The sequence below is a fragment of the Mizuhopecten yessoensis genome, unplaced genomic scaffold (assembly GCF_002113885.1).
Source record: "Mizuhopecten yessoensis strain PY_sf001 unplaced genomic scaffold, ASM211388v2 scaffold7953, whole genome shotgun sequence".
Taxonomy (NCBI): domain Eukaryota; kingdom Metazoa; phylum Mollusca; class Bivalvia; order Pectinida; family Pectinidae; genus Mizuhopecten; species Mizuhopecten yessoensis.
Window position 1 is genome coordinate 129,222 of NW_018407305.1, and position 26,505 is coordinate 155,726.

Here is a 26,505-nt window from a genome sequence, read left to right on the forward strand (position 1 = left end):
TGTATGGAACTCTCCCTTTGTTAACATGGTTATGTAAGGAACTTTCCCTTTGTTAACATGGTTATGTAAGGAACTCTCCCTTTGTTAACATGGTTATGTAAGGAACTCTCCTCCTATTTCATCAGATGTCTATAAATTTAAACCTAACTAAGATACCTGTTTCGCAAGAAAGGAAAATCATTTCTAGTTTTAGAAGTTTCTGTAAGTCTCATCTAATTGATGAAAAATGCCAGCAGAGGCTAAGTTAAAAAGGACAATTGGGTTAGTCAGTGCAGTGTAATAGATTATATCCATATTTTTTTCATTTAACTTTCGTGTTGCTAGATTTCCTGACTCCATTATGATATAATATTTGTTTGCTGGTTGGTGCATTGCTAGGTTCATGTAACATGACTCATGCCCTCTTTGTCTTTGTTGCTATATATCGTTTAGTTTGAAATTGGTTAATTTGAAATTACGGCTTTCATTGAAAGGTAAATTCTGGCCCTCGGCAATGCTATGTCATTGTTTTCATCTCGCTTATATTGAAAGCCGCCACAGCCAGCCGTCACGCTATAGTGAAATATAATATTTTATACGTTTTCGTGATGGTTGACTTTGGTGTTGCTAGGTAACATGACTGAAATATAATATTTTATACGTTTCCGTGATGGTTGACTTTGTGTTGCTAGGTTACATGACTGAAATATAATATTTTATACGTTTTCGTGATGGTGGACTTTGGTGTTGCTAGGTTACATGACTAAAATATAATATTTTATATGTTTTTCGTGATGGTCGACTTTGGTGTTGCTAGGTTACATGACTGAAATATAATATTTTATACGTTTTCGTGATGGTGGACTTTGGTGTTGCTAGGTTACCCAACGCCAAGCATGCATTGGGAGAAGCTACAGAATGGCCGACGTATGATGATCAATGATGGAGATGATTACAGGACGGAGAAGATGTCGTCGGCTGTGACTCTGATTTCTGACACGTGGTATGCGCTGAAGGTGAAGAACGTCCAGGCCAATGACTACACAGAGTACTACTGTGTTGCCAATAATAAATATGGTACCAATTATACCACCATCAAACTGTTCGGTAAGTTACCTACAGAGGCATCCATTTAAATACTGAAATCTGATAATGTGTGGTATGAAATGTTTGTTATGTATAAATATACGTGGTTGTCATGGTTACTATGGAACCACAAAAATAAATACAACAAATGTTATTGATATACTTGACTGCTGTTTGTGTATATGGGGTATCCATGAAACTTTGTTTCATTAAATTATTTAAATGACTTCATATCACGAAAGAAAATACCAAGAAAATACCAACGAATATTTCACATTCTACAGTAATCTACCAATGGAAAGCAACCCAACTTCTGATACATCAATAATTTAACCTTTGTTTAAAAAAAATCAATTACTTATACCTATTGAAATAACTCATTCAAAGGAATGTCAGAGATATATTATATCATAGAGATACGTAAAATGGTTAGTTAGACTGTATTCATAATCACCACTATCACTATTGAAATATTCCACTCGGACCTTTTCAAAAGAGCTATTTCATTAAAATCACATGTTACCATGCATATGATAGAAGTGTAGTTATTCAAAATTTAAATGTTTAAAAATAGAAATGAAAAGATCAAACAAAACCTGTACGGGTCAAACTTGTAACCTTCACATTACAAAGCCTACACATCATCAATGTAGCCTGGGAAATATACATAGATGGTATCAAAATGACCGTCTAATTTATGGGCCACAGAGCATATGTAAAACTGGACGGGGGAAGTTACTCTAAGCTAGAAAAAACACTTTGGGTTAATACTCATGGTCACAAAACTGCGAGTGGAACTCTTCATTGCGACTTAAACTAATTCAGTGATACCCTTTACCTTAAGGCTCAGGTATTTGAGTAACACGATTGTTTGATCTAAAAAGCACTTACAGGTATTCCTTGTTATCCACCGGTGTATCATTTTTCATACACTAACCTCCGGTATATTATTTTATATACACATATTATTTTATATACACATATTATTTTGTATTTTATATTCACATATTATTTTATATACACGTATAAATGCTTATTGCCTTAAATAGGGATATTTTTACTGTGGTTATAATATTGTGCATTTTGTGTATTACAAAATTTGAATTTGTAAAAATTAAACACGTACAAATTTAATGACTAAAATAATTTCACATTGTCCCAATTCACCAAGAATAAAGACCAATAAAAGTAAAACTACAGGTAGTTTGAAGAAATTTTACAAAAATTAACCTACTTAGAAAATATGCTGATTTACGGTTACGTAAGTCTATATTATATATACATACATGGTTCCTTTTTAATCATTTTGAGTGTTGTTTTCTATAAAATGTTTTCTGCATAATACATAGATTTTAATGCCTTCTATTCTATTTTAACCAGCTTTTGTAGTATCTTATTATATATGTATATATATTTTATGTATATCTTAGCGCTTCATGCCTTATAAGTGCTCATTATAATATGTTCAATTTACAAACTTTACTATAACAATGCTTGTTGTGGCTAGTATTTAAAAATTAAAAAAACTGAAAATTCTGCTTTGCACCAAGGGAACTTATCCAGTCAAATATGATGAGCTAGAGTGATATTGATTTATGTAATACCAGCTTTTCGATATTAAGATAAAGGGTACCTCTGGTTAAATATAGCTTACTAACTATCTATCTATCTATCTGTTATACTCCACATAGAGCAGAACGACTTTAATGTGGGGTTGGGGGACTGTAACTCTTGCAACTGAAACAAAAAATATATTTTTTCTGATTTTATTTTCTTCAAAATATTCTATGTTAAAGAAAAACAAGTATTTTTTTTTTAAATGCAGAGAGGTTTAACTCAGAACTTTATCACTGTCAGTCCTATACCTAACCAATCTTGCCACCCAGGAATTATACATGCACAGCATCAAAATGAGAGCCTAATTTATTTGCTGCAACACACATTGGGAATCTTTACAAGGGAAGTAACTCTGAGCCAGAAAACCTTTTAGCTGCTTCTTTCAGGGATATTGTGAAGGAAAAATGAGTTCTAAACGGAACTCTTTGTTGTTATTATAACTACGAGGTACCCTTTAGCTTATATTAGAACTTCCTGTTGTAATAGTTTAACTTTCTTAGTTTACTTTTCTCTTCAGTATCTCCCACCAAGTTGGTTTATGTGTTTCTGAGTGTGAATGAAACTGACTATTTTCACAATTATTGTAACAAATAAAAGTAACAATTGATCTTCAACTTTAAAAATTATTGAAGCAATGCTCACTCTGTTTGAGGTAAACAAAATATTTTGTTTCCTGACAAACGTACCGAGCATTATTTTTGTTAACAGAATTATAACTTACAGTTTCTGGAGTTTTTCTGCAACTGCTAAACAAGTCAAGTGAAATTGATAAAATTGTATAAAGATTATTATTTCATTCACAATCTGTGAAACATGTAAACCAATTTCAGTGGTATAGTTAGTGATCCACAGCCACATTGTGATTTACACTCGGCCCTCTGTATTTGATGTACTCTGTATTTTGGCATTACCATATTTAGCGGTGATAAGCCCCACCCCCACTTTTCGTTGCTTTCTGTGCATAGATTAGGTGCCAAGTAATAAGCCTGCCCCCATGTCCTCAGGTTCTTCAGCACACTGAAAGGCTTGTTTGTACTGTTGTACGTCAGTAACATACATACAATGACCCAGGATATTATGGTGTAACAGACTAATGAATAGTAATTTAACTTATTTGTCAACAATACATTCATAAAGTTCTGTAAATATAATATTGTCGCACACCATTGAAGTATTCTGAAACAATTTGATTTCACTCCAGCTTCCGTATATAAAAATTGGTGGAAAAAAAATATAGCCAGGTACATCAAATACCGTGTACATCAAATACATCAAATACCGTGTACATCAAGTACAGTGATGATCAATGTTGATTTAGTGAAATCTCGTTGATATGGCGAAAACTTGTTGATTCTGACATAAATATCAATATTCCCTCGAGATCTAGGGTTTGGGGCTTTATCAGGGAAAGAATGGTCTTCATCTTAATCACACTGAAAAACAAGAAATTTACTCACAAGCAGGAAGTTTTCTGCAGGGTAACTCGGACTATTTTTACACATTTACCAGATCAGGAAAATTTCCTCATCTAATTTAGATTAATAGACTATTATAGACTACTATTCAGAGGAAAGAGTTTGAGCCAGGATTAACGAGATTAACTGATCAGATCTTACCTTGATTTATAAGATAATCTTATCTCACCTGTGATGAGCATGATGGCATAAATATTGAGCTTGGCATAACTTACTATGGAATTCTGTGCTGATTATTGAAAGGCTTTTATCAGAAATATAAGGATTTCATTTTTAGGAGATTTGTAATACTGTTTAGACAGGGTGGGTTTGAATGCCAAGTATAGGTGTATCACAGAGGAGATAGGTAGTAGGGCTTTCAACTGACCCTTGACATTTATCAATTTCAGAAGTCAAATAGAATTTCCCCTGAATTTCGGAGAGTAAAAACATACTTTATACCAGTAAATTTTCGCTGCTGTTAATTTTTTTACTCTCTAATGAGGGTGAATTTATCTTTACAGCGAACATTTGTAAACAACATTATAGACATAGTAATTAAATGTTAAGGGCGAAATAAAAAATGTGCCAATATGGGTTTTACAAGCAAAGGGCGAAAGTTTGACTGGGCGAAAATTTCCCTGAAATAGACTAGTTCTTTTAACCCATTCACCCCTAAAGTCACATTTGAACCTTACCATACCAAAGACTGGGAAAGTCCAGTATAAAAATGTAGGGGCGAATGAGTTAAATCTTATTAAGAGCCAAATTAAGTTAATTTTGGGTGTCGAGAACATCCTGTCAAGGTTCTACTGAAAGCCCTGCATAGAAAGGTGCTAAACTGTGTGTAACTTATGTGTAATCTGTGTGTAATCTGTGTGTGTGTAATCTGTGTGTAACTTATGTATCTAATTCCTATATTACAGAAACCATGGAATGTCAGGGACCCAACTGTCAATCTATCAGGACGGGCGGGTCGAACGCCTTGTGTGCCTGTACCCTTACCCTCATCTCAACATTTATCTCTGTCCTAGTCCTCCGCTTCCTCAACTACTGAGGCGAAGACGCTTCAGACCACCTCACCCTGTGTAACTCTTCCTCATTATCCAATTCCGTCTTTGCGTATTTCAGAGTTATCTTCACTTGTGAGCAGGTATCAATTGTTACGTCATTGGTTTGTGTGAGAAAATTACGTCGTTTTCTCAAAAATTGATGACGTTACTCTCACAAACCAATGAAGTACCAATCAATACCTGCTCACAAGAGAAGATAACTCTGCAAAACGAAATGACGGAATACGTACACACCACAGATCAGGGAGGGTATATAACCTTTCCTTGTGGAATGCTACACACACCACAGATCAGGGAGGGCAATTATACACGCTATCTCTGCTTACTTCTCTGATTTATCTAACAGAAACAAACCAAACTGTGTGGTTTTATTTATGACAGTTTGTACTCAATGTTGTCACACCTTCACAATCGTCTTATGCTTAAATCATTCATCCCCGAAGTTACATAATGAACTGTTCCAACCTTTGGGTTGGAAGAGTTCAAATTTGTTTTCAGGGGTGAATGAATTGATGAGAATGTTACAACACATATCTCACATAGGCATTAGATGCTTAGTAGACTCTCCCTAGCTATTGTTTACCTGAACACCTCCCTAGCTATTGTTTACCTGAACACGTCTCCCTAGCTATTGTTTACCTGAACACCTCTCCCTAACTATTGTTTACCTGAACACCTCTCCCTAGCTATTGTTTACATGAACACCTCTCCCTAGCTATTGTTTACCTGAACACCTCTCCCTAGCTATTGTTTACCTGAACACCTCTCCCTAACTATTGTTTACCTGAACACCTACCTTTATTTTCTTAGCTATGTAAATATTTACTTTCCTAGACACCTTTTAGTAGCAATCTGCGATTGAAATATTTACTTATCTAAAACACCTTCTATAGACATCAGCTATATAGATATTTGCTTACCTTATCACCTACCTATAGACATCAGCTATATAGATATTTGCTTACCTTAACACCTACCTATAGACATCAGCTATATAGAAATTTGCTTACCTTAACAGTTACTCTTAGACATTTGCTATATAGATATTTGCTTACCTAAAATACCTACCTATAGACATTTGCTATATAGATATTTGCCTAAACACCTATTTTTCATACATTACATGCTATATATATATTTGCCTACCTAAATACCTACCATTAGACTTTCGCTATATAGCTATTTTCCTCCCTAACACCTTAAGTCTTTCCTTTTGAAGACTATCCTATGAATACCAGTGATAATTCCATGATCATAAGTGTTATTTGTGTGTTACAGAGACCATGGACTGTCAAGGACCAAACTGTCCGTCTATCAGCCTTGGGGGGGCGAGTGGCCTCGCTGCATGTACACTTACAATGTTCGTCACCTTTGTCCTCATCCACCTTTTCAAATACTGACCACACTGTCATACACTACACACACACTGTAAACGACAGAATCAGAAGGATATAGAAATGTTTATAAAGACTTTGATGTGGTGTGGGAACAAATCTTCTCATTTAACTCCTCTTATACTGACCACACTGCCATACACTACACACACACTGTAAACGACAGAATCAGAAGGATATAGAAATGTTTATAAAGACTTTGATGTGGTGTGGGAACAAATCTTCTCATTTAACTCCCCTTATACTGACCACACTGCCATACACTACACACACACTGTAAACGACAGAATCAGAAGGATATAGAAATGTTTATAAAGATTTTGATGTGGTGTGGGAACAAATCTTCTCATTTAACTCCCCTTATACTGACCACACATCACAGACACACAATTTCTTTTTCCAAAGACCTGTTGTTATGGTGCTTAAAATGCTTTGATAGGAAGTTAGTGGAAACAAAACTAATCGGTCAGATTGCCGTTGATGATGTTTATACTTTAATTACTTCTGACACAGACGGGCTATTGATATAGATACATATTCAGCAAAGTGGCTACACCTATCAACACATCATCATATAATATACAAACTCCATGAAAATATTATCGCATTCATTAACCCAATTTACACTATATCTATGCTTCACATACTGATAGGCTTCACATAATGATACACCTTACACACGTACCACATAAACAGCTTCACGCCCCACAGGGCCCACACCTACATTCATCCTGCAATGTAACAAGGGATGTCAAGATTCAAAGTTGAATACAGTTGGAAACAGTTTTAGAGAAACGAGTCACACTTGCAAAAAATACACACTTTTTTTTGTATTTAGCAGAGTGAGAACACACTCATTTCTGTGTGGTGATAAATATAATCAAATAGAACCCACTAGTAATGAGGATAGTATGTAACCGCCCATTGTATTGAAACCTGTACTAAAAGGGTTGAAAGGTCATTGTTCAGTGTATTTATAATGTGAAGGAGGATAATATCGAGTGTTGAAACGAGATAGGAGGAATATTCTGAGGGTAGACAGACACCACATATGAGGAATCTTCTGAGGGTAGACACCACATATGAGGAATCTTCTGAGGGTAGACACCAGATAGGAGGAATCTTCTGAGGGTAGACACCATGAGATAGGAGGAATCTTCTGAGGGTAGACACCATGAGATATGAGGAATCTTCTGAGTGTAGACAGACACCACATATGAGGAACAATTCTGAGGGTAGACACCAGATATGAGGAATCTTCTGAGGGTAGACACCAGATATGAGGAAACTTCTGAGGGTAGACACCAGATATGAGGAATCTTCTGAGGGTAGACACCAGATATGAGGAATCTTCTGAGGGTAGACACCAGATATGAGGAATCTTCTGAGGGTAGACACCAGATATGAGGAATCTTCTGAGGGTAGACACCAGATATGAGGAATCTTCTGAGGGTAGACACCAGATATGAGGAATCTTCTGAGGGTAGACACCAGATATGAGGAATCTTCTGAGGGTAGACACCAGATATGAGGAATCTTCTGAGGGTAGACACCAGATATGAGGAATCTTCTGAGGGTAGACACCAGATATGAGGAATCTTCTGAGGGTAGACACCAGATATGAGGAATCTTCTGAGGGTAGACACCAGATATGAGGAATCTTCTGAGGGTAGACACCAGATATGAGGAATCTTCTGTGGGTAGACACCAGATATGAGGAATCTTCTGAGGGTAGACACCAGATATGAGGAATCTTCTGAGTGTAGACACGAGATGGGAGGAATCTTCTGAGTGTAGACACCAGATAGGAGGAATCTTCTGAGTTTAGACACCAGATATGAGGAACAATTCTAGCTGGTGTTTGAGCTTAAGTGAGGTACATGGTTATAACACTGAAACAAAACGGCATAACCACGTCATCACTCGCTACCGACTACGACATCAGGACGGCTTACTATGGAAGTACCCAAATTATTTTCTTGGAAAGTCTGCTAGGTCTACTTAAAATTGGAACTGAAAACTTGTTCTAAGGACGTGCCTTCCATAGCACATGTGTTGTGACTATCGTCCTGCTAAATGTTGTGTGCAATTATGACCCGTGTGAATTTAAGTTGTCTTTATATCTTTGTTTAGCTCTAAATTCCCATAAAACCTGATAATGTATCTTTACATTTACAAACAATCAGCGCCCGATTTTTACATCAAATCATGCAAAAGTAAATAAAACTACAAAAAACTTGTTGTGTTTCCCGGAGTTTGAACAGAATATTCATTTTTAATTTAAAGCTAAAAAGATGTGTTGCAGGAAAATTTTCATAATAGTCTTGGTGAAATCATTTGGAAAACAATAATTCAAATATAACTTGTCTATTGTGTGTTCTGTAAATCTGGGAAGAATTTTCTAGGATTTCTTATTTTACTTAACATTCATTGGATAAGAACATGGAACATTAGGAGACAGTTTTACCAAGGATGGAACACTAAGTCTTAAGCTTTGTTATCTACTTGATTCAAAATATTTTTAATTGTAATAATATGTTTATTCCGTTTCGTTTTACTTTTTTTTTAACGTCAATATTTTCATTATTCCAGACATGTGAATTTATATCAATGAAGGAGTGATTATGTTTTTTTTCATGTTTTAAAACAATTTTTGATATTGCATATTTGTCTGTACATTCCTCGTGATAAAATGTACGACCACATTAAAACAATTCTAGACCAATAGAGGTTTTGGTAGCTAACAAATATTGTATAAGAATGCATTAACATTACATTACATTAAATCACACTCACTTTTAATTATATCATATCAAAGTGTTTTTTTCGAACTCTTCTTTCATTCCATACTCGTAAATAACATGTTAGGACATTTTATTTTTTCGCGCGAATGGTGAGGTGCAAGTATTTTTTCTCCCGCTCATGCTATAATAAATATAGAAAAATATAGAAAAGGGCAAACATCAGATTTATTCCCTACAAAACATAGCTGCAATAAATGTTAATTTGGTCTTAGCCAATTGATGACAAGTTATGGATTAAAAGAAATCAAAGGGAGATAATGAAAAAAAAATCGAAGTTTTACTGGGTATGAGGCAGCATATATAGTAGAAACATATTAATACATTTATTTGAGGTAACTTAACATTTTTTAATTTGGGTTTCTAAATTTCAAAATGATAGTTTTTCACTTAGCACTGGTAAAGGTTAACCTGCTATAAAGAGTTGCCCTTCGGTCGATGACTATGTGTCAAAGCTATTCAATGAATATGTAGAAAATAGTGATGTTTATCTTTTCAATGAATTATGTGTTGATTCAATCGTGGATGATGCACCATTTACCCTAATTCTAGGGCATGCGCACAGAGAATTAGACCTGTTATCCTAGGCATCGTTTGTAATTTCGTTTTTGTTTTATTATTATAATGTTTTGTTTGAGAGTACTTTCAATCCTTTGTAAATGTATATATTAATACCTGTGTTTTAGCTCTGTACATTCCATCTTATTTTAGTTTGTGTAACTTAAGACTGTTTTATTAATTGTACGAATGATAATTTTATCTGCCGAGGGAAAATGTACGCGATAGTAATAAGTTTAGGTGTCTACATGGTAATTATATGCTCACATTGCGTATTGTGATTTCCCTCCGATCTGAAATAACATTTAACCAAATTTTTAATTTTTAATTTTACTTAAAAAAATCAGTTTGTTTGGAGACAATTTACTGTGTGTCTTTTGTCGACATTTATATTGTGTAATGTTATTTTAAACTTAAAATTACTAAGTAAGGCAGCCATGTTATTACAACTGGTATATGACTGATTGATTGTCACAAGTCGAAATTTTTGGTGAAAATGGTACATTTTTTTCAAAACATAATTTTCGTTTTAAAATGAGAGTTTTTTGTGTAATGTCTTTTCTTTTTAGAATGACAGACAATAAATTGTGTACATTTTTAATGACAGGTTATAAACTATGTAATGTTGAATACTTGAATGAAAAAGAGATCAATTACTCGGTAAATTAGCAATGTTTAACGAGCAGGGAGAGCTACNCCCGCCCCACAATGGAAATTTTGACCCCCCACCCCCAGATAGGTCTTTGGATCCGCCACTGCAGTGTAATAGCCATTCATCATAAACTACAGCTCACTTTCATGTTTATATTGTATGAGCAGTATTAGCTTTAATCATCATCGTGCTGCATATATCTCAAAGGTTTACACTTAACGAGTAGCGAACGGAAACTTCATAATAGGATTTACCTCAAAAGTTGGCATTTTTTCTGTCTATTTTCTTTAGGTGTTTGTGTGTAATTTCTTCATAAACAAGTTTTGTGATGTATTGCAATAGTTGAATAGTCACATCCCATATCTTTTTTTATTTTTTTGTTTGCTAAAGGTATTTAGGTATCAATAGTTTTTTTCGGATATTCAACATGAACAATTTTAATTCAGGTATTGATGTGTGTTCCAACATTTTAACATGAACACAGTTTCCCTCGTCTTATATCAGCTGTGGTAAAAGCCTGGTGGCTCCTGTTATCTAATACATCTGCATGTCTTATGTCCACAACCTAACATCTATACAGGTTGTTTGTACGCCATCTGTTAAGGTAAAGGGTACCAGCAAGTTTAACTAGGCTATTAGTACTGACATTATTATGAAATATCCGTTTATAACTTTTTCAAAAGATGTATTTCATTCAAATCACGTTGCCATGCATTTGACAGAATTTTAGGTGTTCCGAATTTAAAAGTTTGAAATTCGAAATAACAAAAGAAAAAGTTGGGGTCGAGCTCTGGCCTTTTACGTTATAAAGCCTTCACTTTAACTGTGTTGCCATAGACAACTTATAAAAAAGATGGCATGGAAATTAGTGCTCAATTTATCAACAACAAAGCATATACAAATCTTGACAGGGGAAGTTCAAAAAAACAATTTGGCTACTTGATCTTCTATATAGAAGGGAGGGAACTCCAAGTTAAAACAACATGTGAGTGGAACTCTTCTTTATAGAAGGGAGGAAACTCCATGTTAAACAACATGTGAGTGAAACTCTTCCTTTTTATGTAATGCAGTGGTGTCCTTTACCTTAATTTATCTTTTTATATCAATAACATCGTCCTATGTATCCAGGAACTGTCTATTGTTACAAATAATCAAATCAATTCATATTGTAGAAAATATCTTAGGAATAGATGTTTAATCATGATTCACATAATTACACAATGACACAATGTCATAAAAGCTTGGTATGTATACATAATAATAGTGTTTGTTATAAATATATATTCCCTACTGAATCATAAATGTAAATAACTACTGTTTCAAAAAATTGTAAATATTGCATGTGTACATATGTATGATTTCTGAGGATCTATAGTGGTAAACAAATTCAAGTCATACGTTTTTTTATACATGAAAATCATTCCAATACATTTTAATAAAATGATATACTGATATAAATTTTAAAAAATTGTTATGATTTTAATTTGTGTTTACATATTATGTCCGATTTATGATAAGAATAGAGACGCAGTAAGTCCCTTTATTTTATTTGCTGTTATTTAACCCTTTCACCCCTAGGTAAATTTAGTGGACTCTACCACGCATTTATTGGGATGAGTCCATTATGGTCTACGGTGGTAAAAGGGTTAAACCAAAAAATCGGGGACTACTAGAGACGTTGGCTGATCGTGAATTACCAAATATTTATGCGCCTTTGTTCAAACGAAAATTAATATTTAAATATGATTTCAATATCATGGTAATAAAATATAACAAAGCTAGGTTTTAGCTGATTTTCCATTATATCGCTGAAAACCATAATAAAGAATTGAAACGGAGGTTATTTTTTCAAAATTTAAATTGGTTGAAAAGTACAAAAGCAGATATTTTTTGCATAAACCTAGAATTACGAAAGTTCCGGGGTTTTTTTCACAACGGAAGAGACATTAACAAATGAAGACAGCTAAGTGCAGGAATAGAACTAAAAGGATTTATCTAGTCCATACATATATATTGACAAAAACATATAAATATTTCATTGCAACTATTGGTTAAATATAATGAGAAACAAATAGTTTTTGCTTTCAGAACCACGATCCCATTAACACACAGTGTCGCTGAGTCATACATTTATAAGTCTATTTGTAATATCGCAATTATCTCACTGTAGTTAGGTCAAAATATACATCTTAATTACATCGACAGACATTGGATATCTTTAACAATATAAATAAGCATGATGATTAACTGTCAAACTCGACCATAGAGACATCCAGAGAAATAAAAACAAAACGAAAAATCATTCTTAACAATGTTACTCTTGTAAACGTGTTATAATCATGTATCCTAAAAACATAGATAATATCTAAGAAATGTATCACGACGCAGGCGCGTAGCTGGACTATAAATGATGTACATATGTACATGTAAAGTTTACTGTCTAATCGTCAGGGTTAGGGGATTTGACATCTAGAACCATTGTGGTACTATCTGGTGGCTTATGAGAGCAATGCTTGAGTGTTTGGTATGTTTTCTGTGTCAGATAAATTTTTATTGGTTTCAGAATTCCTGAAAATAGAAAATATAGTGTACAAATCCTGAATACATTATTGCTGGACAGAATTTCTCAGGATTACAAAATATCACAGGAAGTTCTCGAAAGCCATTAAATTCAAAATATTGTATTTAAGGATTTTAAATTACACGAAGCTGCTGATTGGCTTTCATGGCAGCTACGCGCCTGCGAAAATGATGATAAAAGGATACTTACGTAGCGCCTTGGAACACGCATCCATTATCAATCCACAGAAACATATAACTCCGAGGGGGACATGGACTTACAGAAGTCCTCATAACACTGATGTCCTCGTCAGTATCGCATGAGAAACAGAATGGTGACATTTTATTTCACTGTATACCATTAAATTCCAAGGCAATGCCACATGATGAACTTGTGCGAGACTTTCTCACTGTAAACACCTCCGGATATCCAGCGTAACGTTTCATACAGGGAACAAACACAATACACTGGAACTACTTCCCATTATACAGATATATGTGTCGGTCCACGGTAATCACTGAGGATCGCTCTGATGAGACATTAGATAACTATTTGAGGCAGAGAAAAAACCTGTAAGGTTAATGTCATTCTTATGAGAAATATCAAGTGGTAACACTATTCATTATCAAAACGGAAAACAAATAAGTATGTCATTGGAATCCAAATTATCGCTACCGTCAGATAACTGGGTTCGTACAGGTCTATAAAACCCAAAAATAATAAAAATGCCCTGTTAGCCCCTGAACATAACAAAACAGGATCAAAATAAACGATGAAATTTTCTAAATGCTCATTAAACTTTTATTTTGTATAACAGTTTTAGTGGTCCTGTATTGCTATTCTTCATTATAATGAAATAAGAAAATGATTTTTTTTTCGAGTTAGTTTCCAGATTTTCAGATACCGCCAAGCCTAAGGTTTTAGGCCTGTTTTGTATTTTTATAACGACTTCACAGACATCAACATTTCACTTCCAGGTTTTTTTTACAAACATTTCTAAAAGGCCGGACATTTTATTCCTTATTTATGAAAAAGTCCCTCAATAGGCCCTAAAAAGCCTTGAATTTCATAGTTAAATTCGTACGATCCCTGAGCTAATGTGCAAAATAAGACACTTATTCATTACATTTTGCAAGATGTTGGACTGTAACAACTTGAAAAAAAAACCGATATCTTTTACACTGTGACAGCTATCCAAGGTGTTGTATGTCGCAATTTGAATGTGTTACGTTTGGTATTGACCAATCAGGACGGAACGTTATCCGCGGCATTGAAAGCCGTTGCTTTTGATGCAGTTGTAGCGACGTTAGAGTATGTGGTCGTTTGGGTATGTCTTTGCTACTAACACTAAGATATATAATTAGCTGCACAATTGGTAACATTTTATAAGCAAATCTAAAGCCGATATAATTGCGTTTACTAGCCTATTCCAAATGGTGTGCATGAATATGGTGTCAAAGTTTACACTATTATTTCCCCCTTTTCTGATGCAGTAATATTTTTGTCGTTTTAGTAACTTCAAATGTCAGAAAAAGAATAATTTAAATTGTTTTCCGGTGAGTACAAATATTTCACTCGTATAGCAGTATATACATATATTTTAGGAAAATACTGGTACTCTAACTAAATCATGAAATGTATGGATCAATAATACTCAACGATAAACCATAAAATACCCTCTATTTTTGCCCACTCATTAAGACATGATACTTTACGTGTTTTTGTGCCTATGGAACGAGAAGCAACGTTTCGAAATAGTAAAAACAATATTGAAAAACAACATTTGAATATTGTTGACAAAATCATAAGAAAAAAATAGCTCGAGTCATTACAGTAAAAACGGCCTAGACATCTATGGTTTTGCACCTCTAAACTTACTTTTATATTGATAGTCATTAAGGGGAATATTAGCATGTTTTAAGTTTAATGTAATGAATTCGAGAGTTGCAGTAAATGATATGATTTATACTTGTGGGTACACTTCCGCCAAATTTTCGCTTGACTTGACTTTCCTTAAAAGCTTCTTTTCTTCAATTCCTTAAGCGTTGTTATTTCCATTTTAAGAAGCTTTACAATAGCATCCAACCAATGGCAGGGACAGACCATGCAGCAAATACCAACGGCAGGAGGTAAGCGACGATCTGATTGGATCCCGATGTTTTGAGGGAAGGACAGTTGTGTCCTTGACATTCTGCCGTTTCTAAAAATATAGCAGGTGCATTTATCAATACCAATCGACATCACAAGTATAACATATAAGTGTTATCTTGGTTGTTGCGCCACTTTCGCGCAATCTTAAGTTTGGAAATATGTGATATAAAAAGTTTTACTTTCTACACAAACAATGTACGTATTTAACGTGTCGCAACGTTTCAAGACCGACTGGTGCCTTAGTCAAACTATGACTGAGTGAGTGATTGTTATTTACAGACCACGTGAGGGCACGACGGCATGAAATCTTAATTTGCAGACCACGTGAAGGCACGACGGCATGAAACCTTAGTCTACAGACCACTGGAGGACAGAAAGGTATGAAACCTTAGTCTACAGACCATGGGAGGACAGGAAGGTATGGAACATTAGTCTACAGACCACCAGATGACAGGAAGATATGCAATCTTAGTCTACAGACCACGGGAGGACAGGAAGGTATGGAACATTAGTCTAGAGACCACGGGAGGACAGGAAGGTATGGGGCCTTAATCAATAGACCACAGGAGGACATGAAGGAATGGATCCCAAGTCTATAGACCACGGGAGGACAGGAAAGTACGGAACCTTAGTCTATAGACCACGGAAGGACAGGAAGGTATGCAATCTTAGTCTACAGACCACAGGAGGACAGGATGGTATGTAACCTTAGTCAATAGACCACGGGAGGATAGGAAGGTATGGAACATTAGTCTATAGACCACAGGAGGACATGAAGGAAGGAATCCCAAGTCTATAGACCACGGAAGGACAGGAAGGTATGGGGCCTTAATCAATAGACCACAGGAGGACAGGATGGTATGGAACCTTAGTCTATAGACCATGGGAGGACAGGAAAGGAAGGAATGGAACCTTAGTCTACAGACCATGGGAGGACAGGAAGGTATGGAACCTTAGCCTACAGACCACGGGAGGACAGGAAGGCATTGAACCTTAGTCTACAGACCACGGGAGGACAGGAAGGTATGGAACCTAAGTCTATAGACAACGGGAGGACAGGAAGGCATGGAACATTAGCCTATAGACCACGGGAGGACAGGAAGGTATAGAACCTTAGTCTACAGACCACCGGAGGACAGGATGGTATGGAACCTTAGTCTACAGACCACCGGAGGACAGGATGGTATGGAACCTTAGTCTATAGGCCATGGGAGGACAGGAAGGTATGTAAACTTAGTCTATAGACCACAGGAGGACAGGAAGGTATGGAACCTTAGCCTACAGACCACGGGAGGACAGGAAGGCATTGAACCTTAGTCTACAGACCACGGGAGGACATGAAGATATGGAACCTTAGTCTATAGACCACGGGAGGGCAGGAAGGAATGGAGCATTGGTCTATAGACCACGGGAGGACAGGAAGGCATGGAACATTAGTCTATAGACCACGGGAGGACAGGATGGTATGGACCCTTAGTCTACAGACCACGGGAGGACATGAAGATATACAGGAAGGAATGGAACCTTAGTCTACAGAACACGGGAGGACAGGAAGGTATAGAACCTTAGTCTATAGACCACGGGAGGGCAGGAAGGAATGGAGCATTGGTCTATAGACCACGGGAGGACAGGAAGGTATGGAATCTAAGTCGATAGACCACAGGAGGACAGGAAGGTATAGAACCTTAGTCTACAGACCACAGGAGGTCAGGAAGATTAGTCTATAGACAATGGGAGGACAGGAAGATATAGAACCTTAGTCCATAGCCCATGGGAGGACAGGAAGGTATGGAACCCTAGTCTATAGACCATGGGAGGACAGGATGGTATGGAACCTAAGTCTATAGACCATGGGAGGACAGAAAGGGATGGAACCTTAGTCTATAGACCACAGGAGGACAGAAAGGTGGGGAACCTTAGTCTATAGACCATGGGAGGACATGAAGGTATGGAACCTTAGTCTATAGGCCATGGGAGGACAGGAAGGTATGTAAACTTAGTCTACAGACCATGGAAGGACAGGAAGGTATGGAACCTTAGTCGACAGACCATGGGAGGAGGACATGAAGGTATGGAACCTTAGTCTATAGGCCATGGGAGGACAGGAAGGTATGTAAACTTAGTCTATAGACCACAGGAGGACAGTAAGGTATGGAACCTTAGTCTACAGACCATGGGAGGACAGGAAGGTATTGAACCTTAGTCTACAGACCATGGGAGGACAGGAAGGTATGGAGCCTTAGTCTATAGACCACGGGAGGACAGGATGGTATGGAACCTTAGTCTACAGGCCACGGGAGGACAGGAAGGCATTGAACCTTAGTCTACAGACCACGGGAGGACAGGAAGGCATGGAACATTAGTCTATAGACCACGGGAGGACAGGATGGTATGTAACCTTAGTCTATAGACCACGGGAGGATAGGAAGGTATGGAACCTTAGTCTACATACCATGGGAGGACAGGACGGTATGGAACCTTAGTCTACAGACCACCGGAGGACAGGATGGCATGTAACCTTAGTCTATAGACCATGGGTGGACAGGAAGGTATGGAACCTTAGTCTTTAGACCACAGGAGGACAGGAAAGTATGGAACCTTAGTCTTCTGACCATGGAAGGACAGGAAGGTATGGAACCTTAGTCCATAGACCACGGGACGACAGGATGGTTTGTAACCTTAGTCTATAGACCATGGGAGGACATGAAGGTATGGAACCTTAGTCTATAGGCCATGGGAGGACAGGAAGGTATGTAAACTTAGTCTACAGACCATGGAAGGACAGGAAGGTATGGAACCTTAGTCGACAGACCACGGGAGGACAGGAAGGTATTAAACCTTAGTCTAAAGACCATGGGAGGACAGGAAGGTATGGAACCCTAGTCTATAGACCATGGGAGGACAGGATGGTATGGAACCTTAGTATATAGACAATGGGAGGACAGGAAGATATAGAACCTTAGTCCATAGCCCATGGGAGGACAGGAAGGTATGGAACCCTAGTCTATAGACCATGGGAGGACAGGACGGTATGGAACCTTAGTCTACAGACCACCGGCGGACAGGATGGTATGTAACCTTAGTCTATAGACCATGGGAGGACAGAAAGGTATGGAACCTTAGTCTATAGACCATGGCAGGACATAAAGGTATGGAACCTTAGTCTACAGACCATGGGAGGACAGGATGGTATGGAACCTTAGTCTATAGACCACAGGAGGACAGAAAGGTGTGGAACCTTAGTCTATAGACCATGGGAGGACAGAAAGGTATGGAACCTTAGTTTATAGACCATGGCAGGACAGGAAGGTATGGAACCTTAAGTCTACAGACCATGGGAGGACAGGATGGTATGTAACCTTAGTCTATAGACCATGGAAGGACAGGAAGGCATGTAACCTTAGTCTACAGAGCATGGGAGGACAGGAAGGTATGGGACCTAAATTTACAGACCACAGGAGGACAGGAAGGAATGGAAACTTAGTCGACAGACCATGGGAGGACAGGAGAACCTTAGTCTATAGACCATGGAAGGACAGGAAGGTATGAAACCTTAGTCTTTAGACCACGGGAGGACAGGAAGGCATGGAACATTAGTCTATAGACTACGGGAGGACAGGAAGGTATGGAACCTTAGTCGACAGACCATGGGAGGACAGGAAGGTATGGGGCCTAAATTTACAGACCACAGGAGGACATGAAGGAATGGATACCAAGTCTATAGACCACGGGAGGACAGGATGGGGAGGACAGGACGGAATGGAACCTTAGTCTACAGACCACGAGAGGACAGGAAGGCATGGAACATTAGTCTATAGACTACGGGTGGACAGGAAGGTATGGAACCTTAGTCTACATACCATGGGAGGACAGGACGGAATGGAACGTTAGTCTACAGACCATAGGAAGACATGGATGCATAGAACTTCAGTCTACAGACCCCGTGAAGACACGCCGGCATGGGGCCTTCATCTACTGAACAAAAAGAGGACAGGACGGAATGGAACCTTAGTCTACAGACCACAGGAGGACAGGATGGTATGGAACCTTAGCGTGAAGACACGCCGGCATGGGGCCTTCATCTACTGAACAAAAAGAGGACAGGACGGAATGGAACCTTAGACTACAGACCACGGGAGGACAGCCATGTATGTACCCTAAGCCTACAGACCACAGGAGGACAGGAAGGTATGGAACCTTAGTCTACAGACCACGAGAGGACAGGAAGTAATGGAACCTTAGTCTACATACCACAGGAGGACAGGAAGGTATGGAACCTAAGTCTATAGACGACAGGAGGACAGGAAGGAATGGAGCATTGGTCTACAGACCATGGGAGGACAGGAAGGTATGGAACCTTAGTCTATAGACCATGGGAGGACAGGAAGGTGTGGAACCTTCGTCTACAGACCACGGGAGGACGGGAAGGAATGGAACCTTAGTCTACAGACCACGGGAGGACAGGAAGGTATGGAATCTTAGTCTATAGACCATGGGAGGACAGGAAGGTGTGGAACCTTCGTCTACAGACCACGGGAGGACGGGAAGGAATGGAACCTTAGTCTATAGACCATGGGAGGAAAGGAAGGTATGGAACCTTAGTCTACAGACCACGGGAGGACATGAAGATATGAAACCTTAGTCTATAGACCACGGGAGGACAGGAAGGAATGGAGCATTGGTCTACAGACCATGGGAGGACAGGAAGGTATGGAACCTTAGTCTACAGACCACAGGAGGTCAGGAAGATAGGAACCTTAGTCTATAGACCACGGGAGGACAGGAAGGAATGGAACAATAGTCTACAGACCACGGGAGGACATGAAGGAATGGAACCTTAGTCTATAGACCACGGGAGGACAGGAAGGAATGGAACCTTAGTCTATAGACCATGGGAGGACAGGAAGGTATGTAAACTTAGTCTATAGACCACAGGAGGACAGGAAGGAATGGAACATTAGTCTATAGACCACGGGAGGACAGGAAGGTATGGAACCTTAGTCTATAGACCACGGGAGGACAGGAAGGAATGGAACATTAGTCTATAGACCACGGGAGGACAGGAAGGAATGGAACCTTAGTCTATAGACCACGGGAGGACAGGAGGGTATGGAACCTTAGTCTACAGACCACGGGAGGTCAGGAAGGTATGGAACATTAGTCTATAGACCACGGGAGGACAGGAAGGTATGGAACCTTAGTCCATAGACCACGGGAGGACAGGATGGTTTGTAACCTTAGTCTATAGACCATGGGAGGACAGGAAGGTATGGAACCTTAGTCAATAGACCACGGGAGGACAGGAAGGTATGGAACCTTAGTCCATAGACCGCGGGAGGACAGGATGGTTTGTAACCTTAGTCTATAGCCCATGGGAGGACAGGAAGGTATGTAACCTTAGTCCATAGACCACGGGAGGACAGGATGGTATGTAACCTTAGTCTATAGACCGAACCTTAGTCTATAGACCACGGGAGGACAGGATGGTATGTAACCTTTGTCTATAGACCATGGAAGGACAAGAAGGTATGGAACCTTAGTCTATAGGCCACGGGAGGACAGGAAGGTATGGAACCTTAGTCCATAGACCGCGGGAGGACAGGATGGTTTGTAACCTTAGTCTATAGCCCATGGGAGGACAGGAAGGTATGTAACCTTAGTCCATAGACCACGGGAGGACAGGATGGTATGGAACCTTAGTCTACAGACCACGGGAGGTCAGGAAGGTATGGAACATTAGTCTATAGACCACGGGAGGACAGGAAGGTATGGAATCTAAGTCGATAGACCACAGGAGGACTGGAAGGAATGGAACCTTAGTCTACAGACCACGGGAGGACAGGAAGGTACGGCACCTTAGTCTATAGACCATGGGAGGACAGGAAGGCATGTAACCTTAGTCTATAGACCACGGAAGGACAGGAAGGTATGTAACCTTAGTCTATAGACCACGGGAGGACAGGATGGTATGGAACCTTAGTCTACAGACCACGGGAGGACATGAAGATATGGGACCTTTGTCTATAGACCACGGGAGGACAGGAAGGAATGGAACAATAGTCTACAGACCACGGGAGGACATGAAGGAATGGAACCTTAGTCTATAGACCACGGGAGGACAGGATGGTATGGAACCTTAGTCTATAGACCACAGGAGGACAGGATGGTATGCAACCTTAGTCTATAGACCATGGGAGGACAGGAAGATATGTAACCTTAGTCTATAGACTGGTCTACAGACCATGGGAGGACAGGAAGGTATGGAACCTTAGTCAATAGACCAGAGGACAGGAAGGGATGGAATCTAAGTCGATAGACCACAGGAGGACAGGAAGGAATGGAACCTTAGTCTACAGACCACAGGAGGACAGGATGGTATGGAACCTTAGTCTATAGACCACAGGAGGACAGGATGGGATGTAACCTTAGTCTATAGACCATGGGGGGACAGGATGGTATGTAACCTTATTCTATAGACCATGGGAGGATAGGATGGTATGTAACCTTAGTCTATAGACCATGGAGGACAGGAAGGTATGGAACCTTAGTCTATAGACCATGGGTGGACAGGAAGGTATGGAACCTTAGTCTATAGACCATGGGTGGACAGGAAGGTATGGAACCTTAGTCTATAGACCACGGAAAGACAGGATGGTATGTAACCTTTGTCTATAGACCATGGAAGGACAAGAAGGTATGGAACCTTAGTCTATAGGCCACGGGAGGACAGGAAGGTATGGAACCTTAGTCTATAGACCATGGGTGGACAGGAAGGTATGGAACCTTAGTCTATAGACCATGGGTGGACAGGAAGGTATGGAACCTTAGTCTATAGACCACAGGAGGACAGGATGGTATGCAACCTTAGTCTATAGACCATGGGAGGACAGGAAAATACGGAACCTTAGTCTATAGACCACGGGAGGACAGGAGGGTATGGAACCTTAGTCTACAGACCACGGGAGGACAGGAAGGTACGGCACCTTAGTCTATAGACCATGGGAGGACAGGAAGGGATGGAACCTTAGTCCATAGACCACAGGAGGAGACGGAATGGAACCTTAGTCTACAGACCACGGGAGGACATGAAGATATGGGACCTTTGTCTATAGACCACGGGAGGACAGGAAGGAATGGAACCTTAGTCTATAGACCACGGGAGGACAGGAGGGTATGGAACCTTAGTCTACAGACCACGGGAGGTCAGGAAGGTATGGAAGATTAGTCTATAGACCACGGGAGGACAGGAAGGTATGGAATCTAAGTCGATAGACCACAGGAGGACTGGAAGGAATGGAACCTTAGTCTACAGACCACGGGAGGACAGGAAGGTATGTAACCTTAGTCTAGGACAGGAAGGTATGGAACCTTAGTCTACAGACCACAGGAGGACAGGATGGTATGGAACCTTAGTCTATAGACCACAGGAGGACAGGATGGTATGCAACCTTAGTCTATAGACCATGGGAGGACAGGAAGGAATGGAACCTTAGTCTACAGACCACGGGAGGACATGAAGATATGGGACCTTTGTCTATAGACCACGGGAGGACAGGAAGGAATGGAACAATAGTCTACAGACCACGGGAGGACATGAAGGAATGGAACCTTAGTCTATAGACCACGGGAGGACAGGATGGTATGGAACCTTAGTCTATAGACCACAGGAGGACAGGATGGTATGTAACCTTAGCTATAGACCATAGCAGGACAGGAAGGTATGGAACCTTAGTCTATAGACCATGGGTGGACAGGAAGGTATGGAACCTTAGTCTATAGACCACAGGAGGACAGGATGGTATGTAACCTTAGCTATAGACCATAGCAGGACAGGAAGGTATGGAACCTTAGTCTATAGACCATGGGTGGACAGGAAGGTATGGAACCTTAGTCTATAGACCACAGGAGGACAGGATGGGATGTAACCTTAGTCTATAGACCGAACCTTAGTCTATAGACCACGGGAGGACAGGAGGGTATGTAACCTTAGTCTATAGACCATGGGAGGACAGGAAAATACGGAACCTTAGTCCATAGACCACGGGAGGACAGGATGGTATGTAACCTTAGTCTATAGACCACGGGAGGACAGGATGGTATGGAACCTTAGTCTACAGACCACGGGAGGACAGGAATGTATGGAATCTTAGTCTATAGACCATGGGAGGACAGGAAGGAATGTAACCTTAGTCTATAGACCATGGGAGGAAAGGAAAATACGGAACCTTAGTCCATAGACCACGGGAGGACAGGATGGTATGTAATCTTAGTCTATAGACCATGGGAGGACAGGATGGCATGTAACCTTAGTCTATAGACCACGGGATGACAGGATGGTATGTAACCTTAGTCCATAGACCACAGGGGGACAGGATGGTATGGAACCTTAGTCTACAGACCACGGGAGGACAGGAAGGTATGGAACCTTAGTCCATAGACCACGGGAGGACAGGATGGAATGTAACCTTAGTCTATAGACCATGGGAGGACAGGAAGGTATGGAACCTTAGTCTATAGACCACGGGAGGACAGGAAGGTATGGAACCTTAGTCTACAGACCACCGGAGGACAGGAAGGTATGTAACCTTAGTCTATAGACCATGGGAGGAAAGGAAAATACGGAACCTTAGTCCATAGACCACGGGAGGACAGGATGGTATGTAATCTTAGTCTATAGACCATGGGAGGACAGGAAGGTATGGAACCTTAGTCTATAGACCATGGGAGGACAGGAAGTTATGGAACCTTAGTCTATAGACCATGGGAGGACAGGAAAATACGGAACCTTAGTCCATAGACCACGGGAGGACAGGATGGTATGTAATCTTAGTCTATAGACCATGGGAGGACAGGAAGGTATGGAACCTTAGTCTATAGACCACAGGAGGACAGGATGGTATGTAACCTTAGTCTATAGACCACGGGATGACAGGATGGTATGTAACCTTAGTCCATAGACCACAGGAGGACAGGATGGTATGGAACCTTAGTCTACAGGCCACGTGACGATAGGAAAAAGCGAAGTCAAATTTGTTTTGTCAAAGTCATTGATCAAAATACCATAACTTACCGAAGAGTGTAAACTTGGCCTCACACGAGCCGTACTTGTTGTCAGCGGTGCACCAGTAGTCGGCGTAGTCGTTGGCCTGCACGTTTTTCACCAGTAGCGTATACCACATTTCCTCCAGATAATTTTGTGTGCCCGACAGCTTATCCGTCTCAAAGTTGCTGTCATCGTGTATAATCATTCGTTCATTATTTTCGTATCGTTTCCAGGACATGTGTGGTTCAGGATGACCTGCAGAATATTTGAATATCACAATGATACTGATTGTCCCGAATTCTGTTAAGGAAAATTGTCGTTTGTTTAATATATACTTATGATGTAAGATATAAAATTGTTCCGATTACGTCACGCAGACGACCATGTTACCATTTTGGTACATTATGACTATAGTTTTTTTGCAAAAAAATTCAATCTAAAATTCCAACGCTTCTTTGTACTTAAAATACACGACACCCCTATAGAGATGAAATAAGACAACTCTGGTACGGTCTCACCTTTGTAATCCTCAAAGGACAGGTATCAGCCTAGCGATTGCTTAGGTTTTCTTTTACCTGAGAACAATCAAACAGCTATGTTCGTGCCTTCAATTTTGCTATGACATATTCCAGGGGTGCAGAGAGCGAAAGTGAGCGTAACCCCTGGATATCGAGGATGGTTTAACGGAAACACAAGATTTCGTTTTTATTGGCCTCAGTCATATACTTGTATGTACGAAATATACTATTGACAGGTGAACATCACTCACACAAATATATGTACTCCAAAATGACGTCAATGGTGTACTTTTGCGCGAGAAGGATGGTTCATTAACGTGTGGATAACAGACAGCTGAACAACAGGAATATAAAAGACGTATGTCCAATATTGACGGGAGTTTAGATGAATTGACGGAAGATTGAACGTTACAGCGTTAGACATGAACAGAAATCACCAGATTAAGATCAAAGACGAGCAAAAAGGAAGGACGGCTTTCAGGGTCAATGACAATGACAAGTTTTTATTCTCGCAAACTGGTTACAGTGTAGAGAATTTACATCTACATATATATAGTACAATTTACATATAAATCATGGTGTTAATTGACAGTGTTAATTCGCTCAATTATGTGCTAAAGGAATTTTATAAGTGAAATTAAGTATATATCATTGACATAATCAAATATTGAAAGTACTATGTCTTTCAAAATAATATCTCGACATACATTTTCTTCTGTTTTGCAGTATCTGTCGGATTTTAAGAGTATTGGCGCATTTCATTTAAGCACAAGGAAGTGTAAGTACTGCTTTGAGATGCTTCTCCGAGATCATTAAACTCTTATTCCCTACATCTTTAACCTACGTTGATTACTCGAGTTTTTTCATCAAGTCGTGACACATTTACGGCGACTTGATATGGTACCAGCACGACTTTAAGTACCACGTCCCGGTTACTGAAGGGTTGGATAACTTTGACCAGTGGTTTATTATTGCCACTATAAAATAAGGGCTTTCAACGCAAACTTAATCCTCAAACCACACCAATCTGATCTGTCTAACAAATCTATAGCAGTGAAATGGTGTCAGCTGTTCTTGATTTTGTTGTGTTCAAGTTTGAAAAGTTTGCCCCCTCACCACTGGTTTACTCTTACCAACCTTTCGCAAACCGGGACCAGGGTCCGTATTCATGTACCGTTCTCGTGCTCAAACATGGCTTCTGTGCTCAAACCAACTTTCTTGTAACTCGCTTAAATCATATCAAACAATCAAAAAGGCAAGCATAAACATTGAAAACAGTTTTCGTCTTTAAGTCTCTTCAATATTTCCCAAATCATTGACAAAATAAGATCTACTTAGTAATCCATAGTCGTAACAGGAAATTCGGCTTGAGCACAAACTCCATGGTTGAGCATGAGAACGGTTTCCTGAATACGGGCCCTGGTCTCGAGCTTTGAAGCAATTAATCTTTTCTCTAACCTCGGTTAAGATCGTAGGCTAACTGCATCAGATAACGGGACAGAGCGGGGTTCAGCAAAGACAGATAAGATGGTCAACTTAGGTCAGATAAGGTGGTCAACTTAGGTCAGATAAGGTGGTCAACTTAGGTCAGATAAGGTGGTCAACTTAGGTCAGATAAG

The 26,505-nt window shown here is 39.4% G+C and overlaps 2 protein-coding genes across 3 annotated transcripts in view; one reads left to right on the top strand and one right to left on the bottom strand.

The window, feature by feature from the left end:
- LOC110454610 (lachesin-like) overlaps window positions 1–10,588 on the top strand; it is a 20,284-nt gene extending 9,696 nt beyond the window's left edge. The window contains exons 7-8 of one of the 2 annotated variants that reach the window (XM_021504222.1): window positions 859–1,086; window positions 6,488–10,588. In XM_021504222.1, the coding sequence (XP_021359897.1) occupies window positions 859–1,086; window positions 6,488–6,609 (350 nt within the window). In that variant the 3' untranslated portion in view covers window positions 6,610–10,588. Of the gene's footprint in view, window positions 1–858; window positions 1,087–5,062; window positions 5,300–6,487 lie in introns of those variants that run through there. The other variant, XM_021504221.1, reaches the window with a different exon arrangement.
- A 294-nt stretch (window positions 10,589–10,882) lies between these two features.
- LOC110454612 (lachesin-like) overlaps window positions 10,883–26,505 on the bottom strand; it is a 32,949-nt gene continuing 17,326 nt past the window's right edge. Inside the window, exons 7-8 of the mRNA XM_021504225.1 lie at window positions 24,396–24,623; window positions 10,883–15,374 (exon numbers count right to left, since the gene is read on the bottom strand). Coding sequence (XP_021359900.1) covers window positions 15,244–15,374; window positions 24,396–24,623 — 359 coding nt within the window. The 3' untranslated portion in view covers window positions 10,883–15,243. The remainder of the gene's footprint in view (window positions 15,375–24,395; window positions 24,624–26,505) is intronic.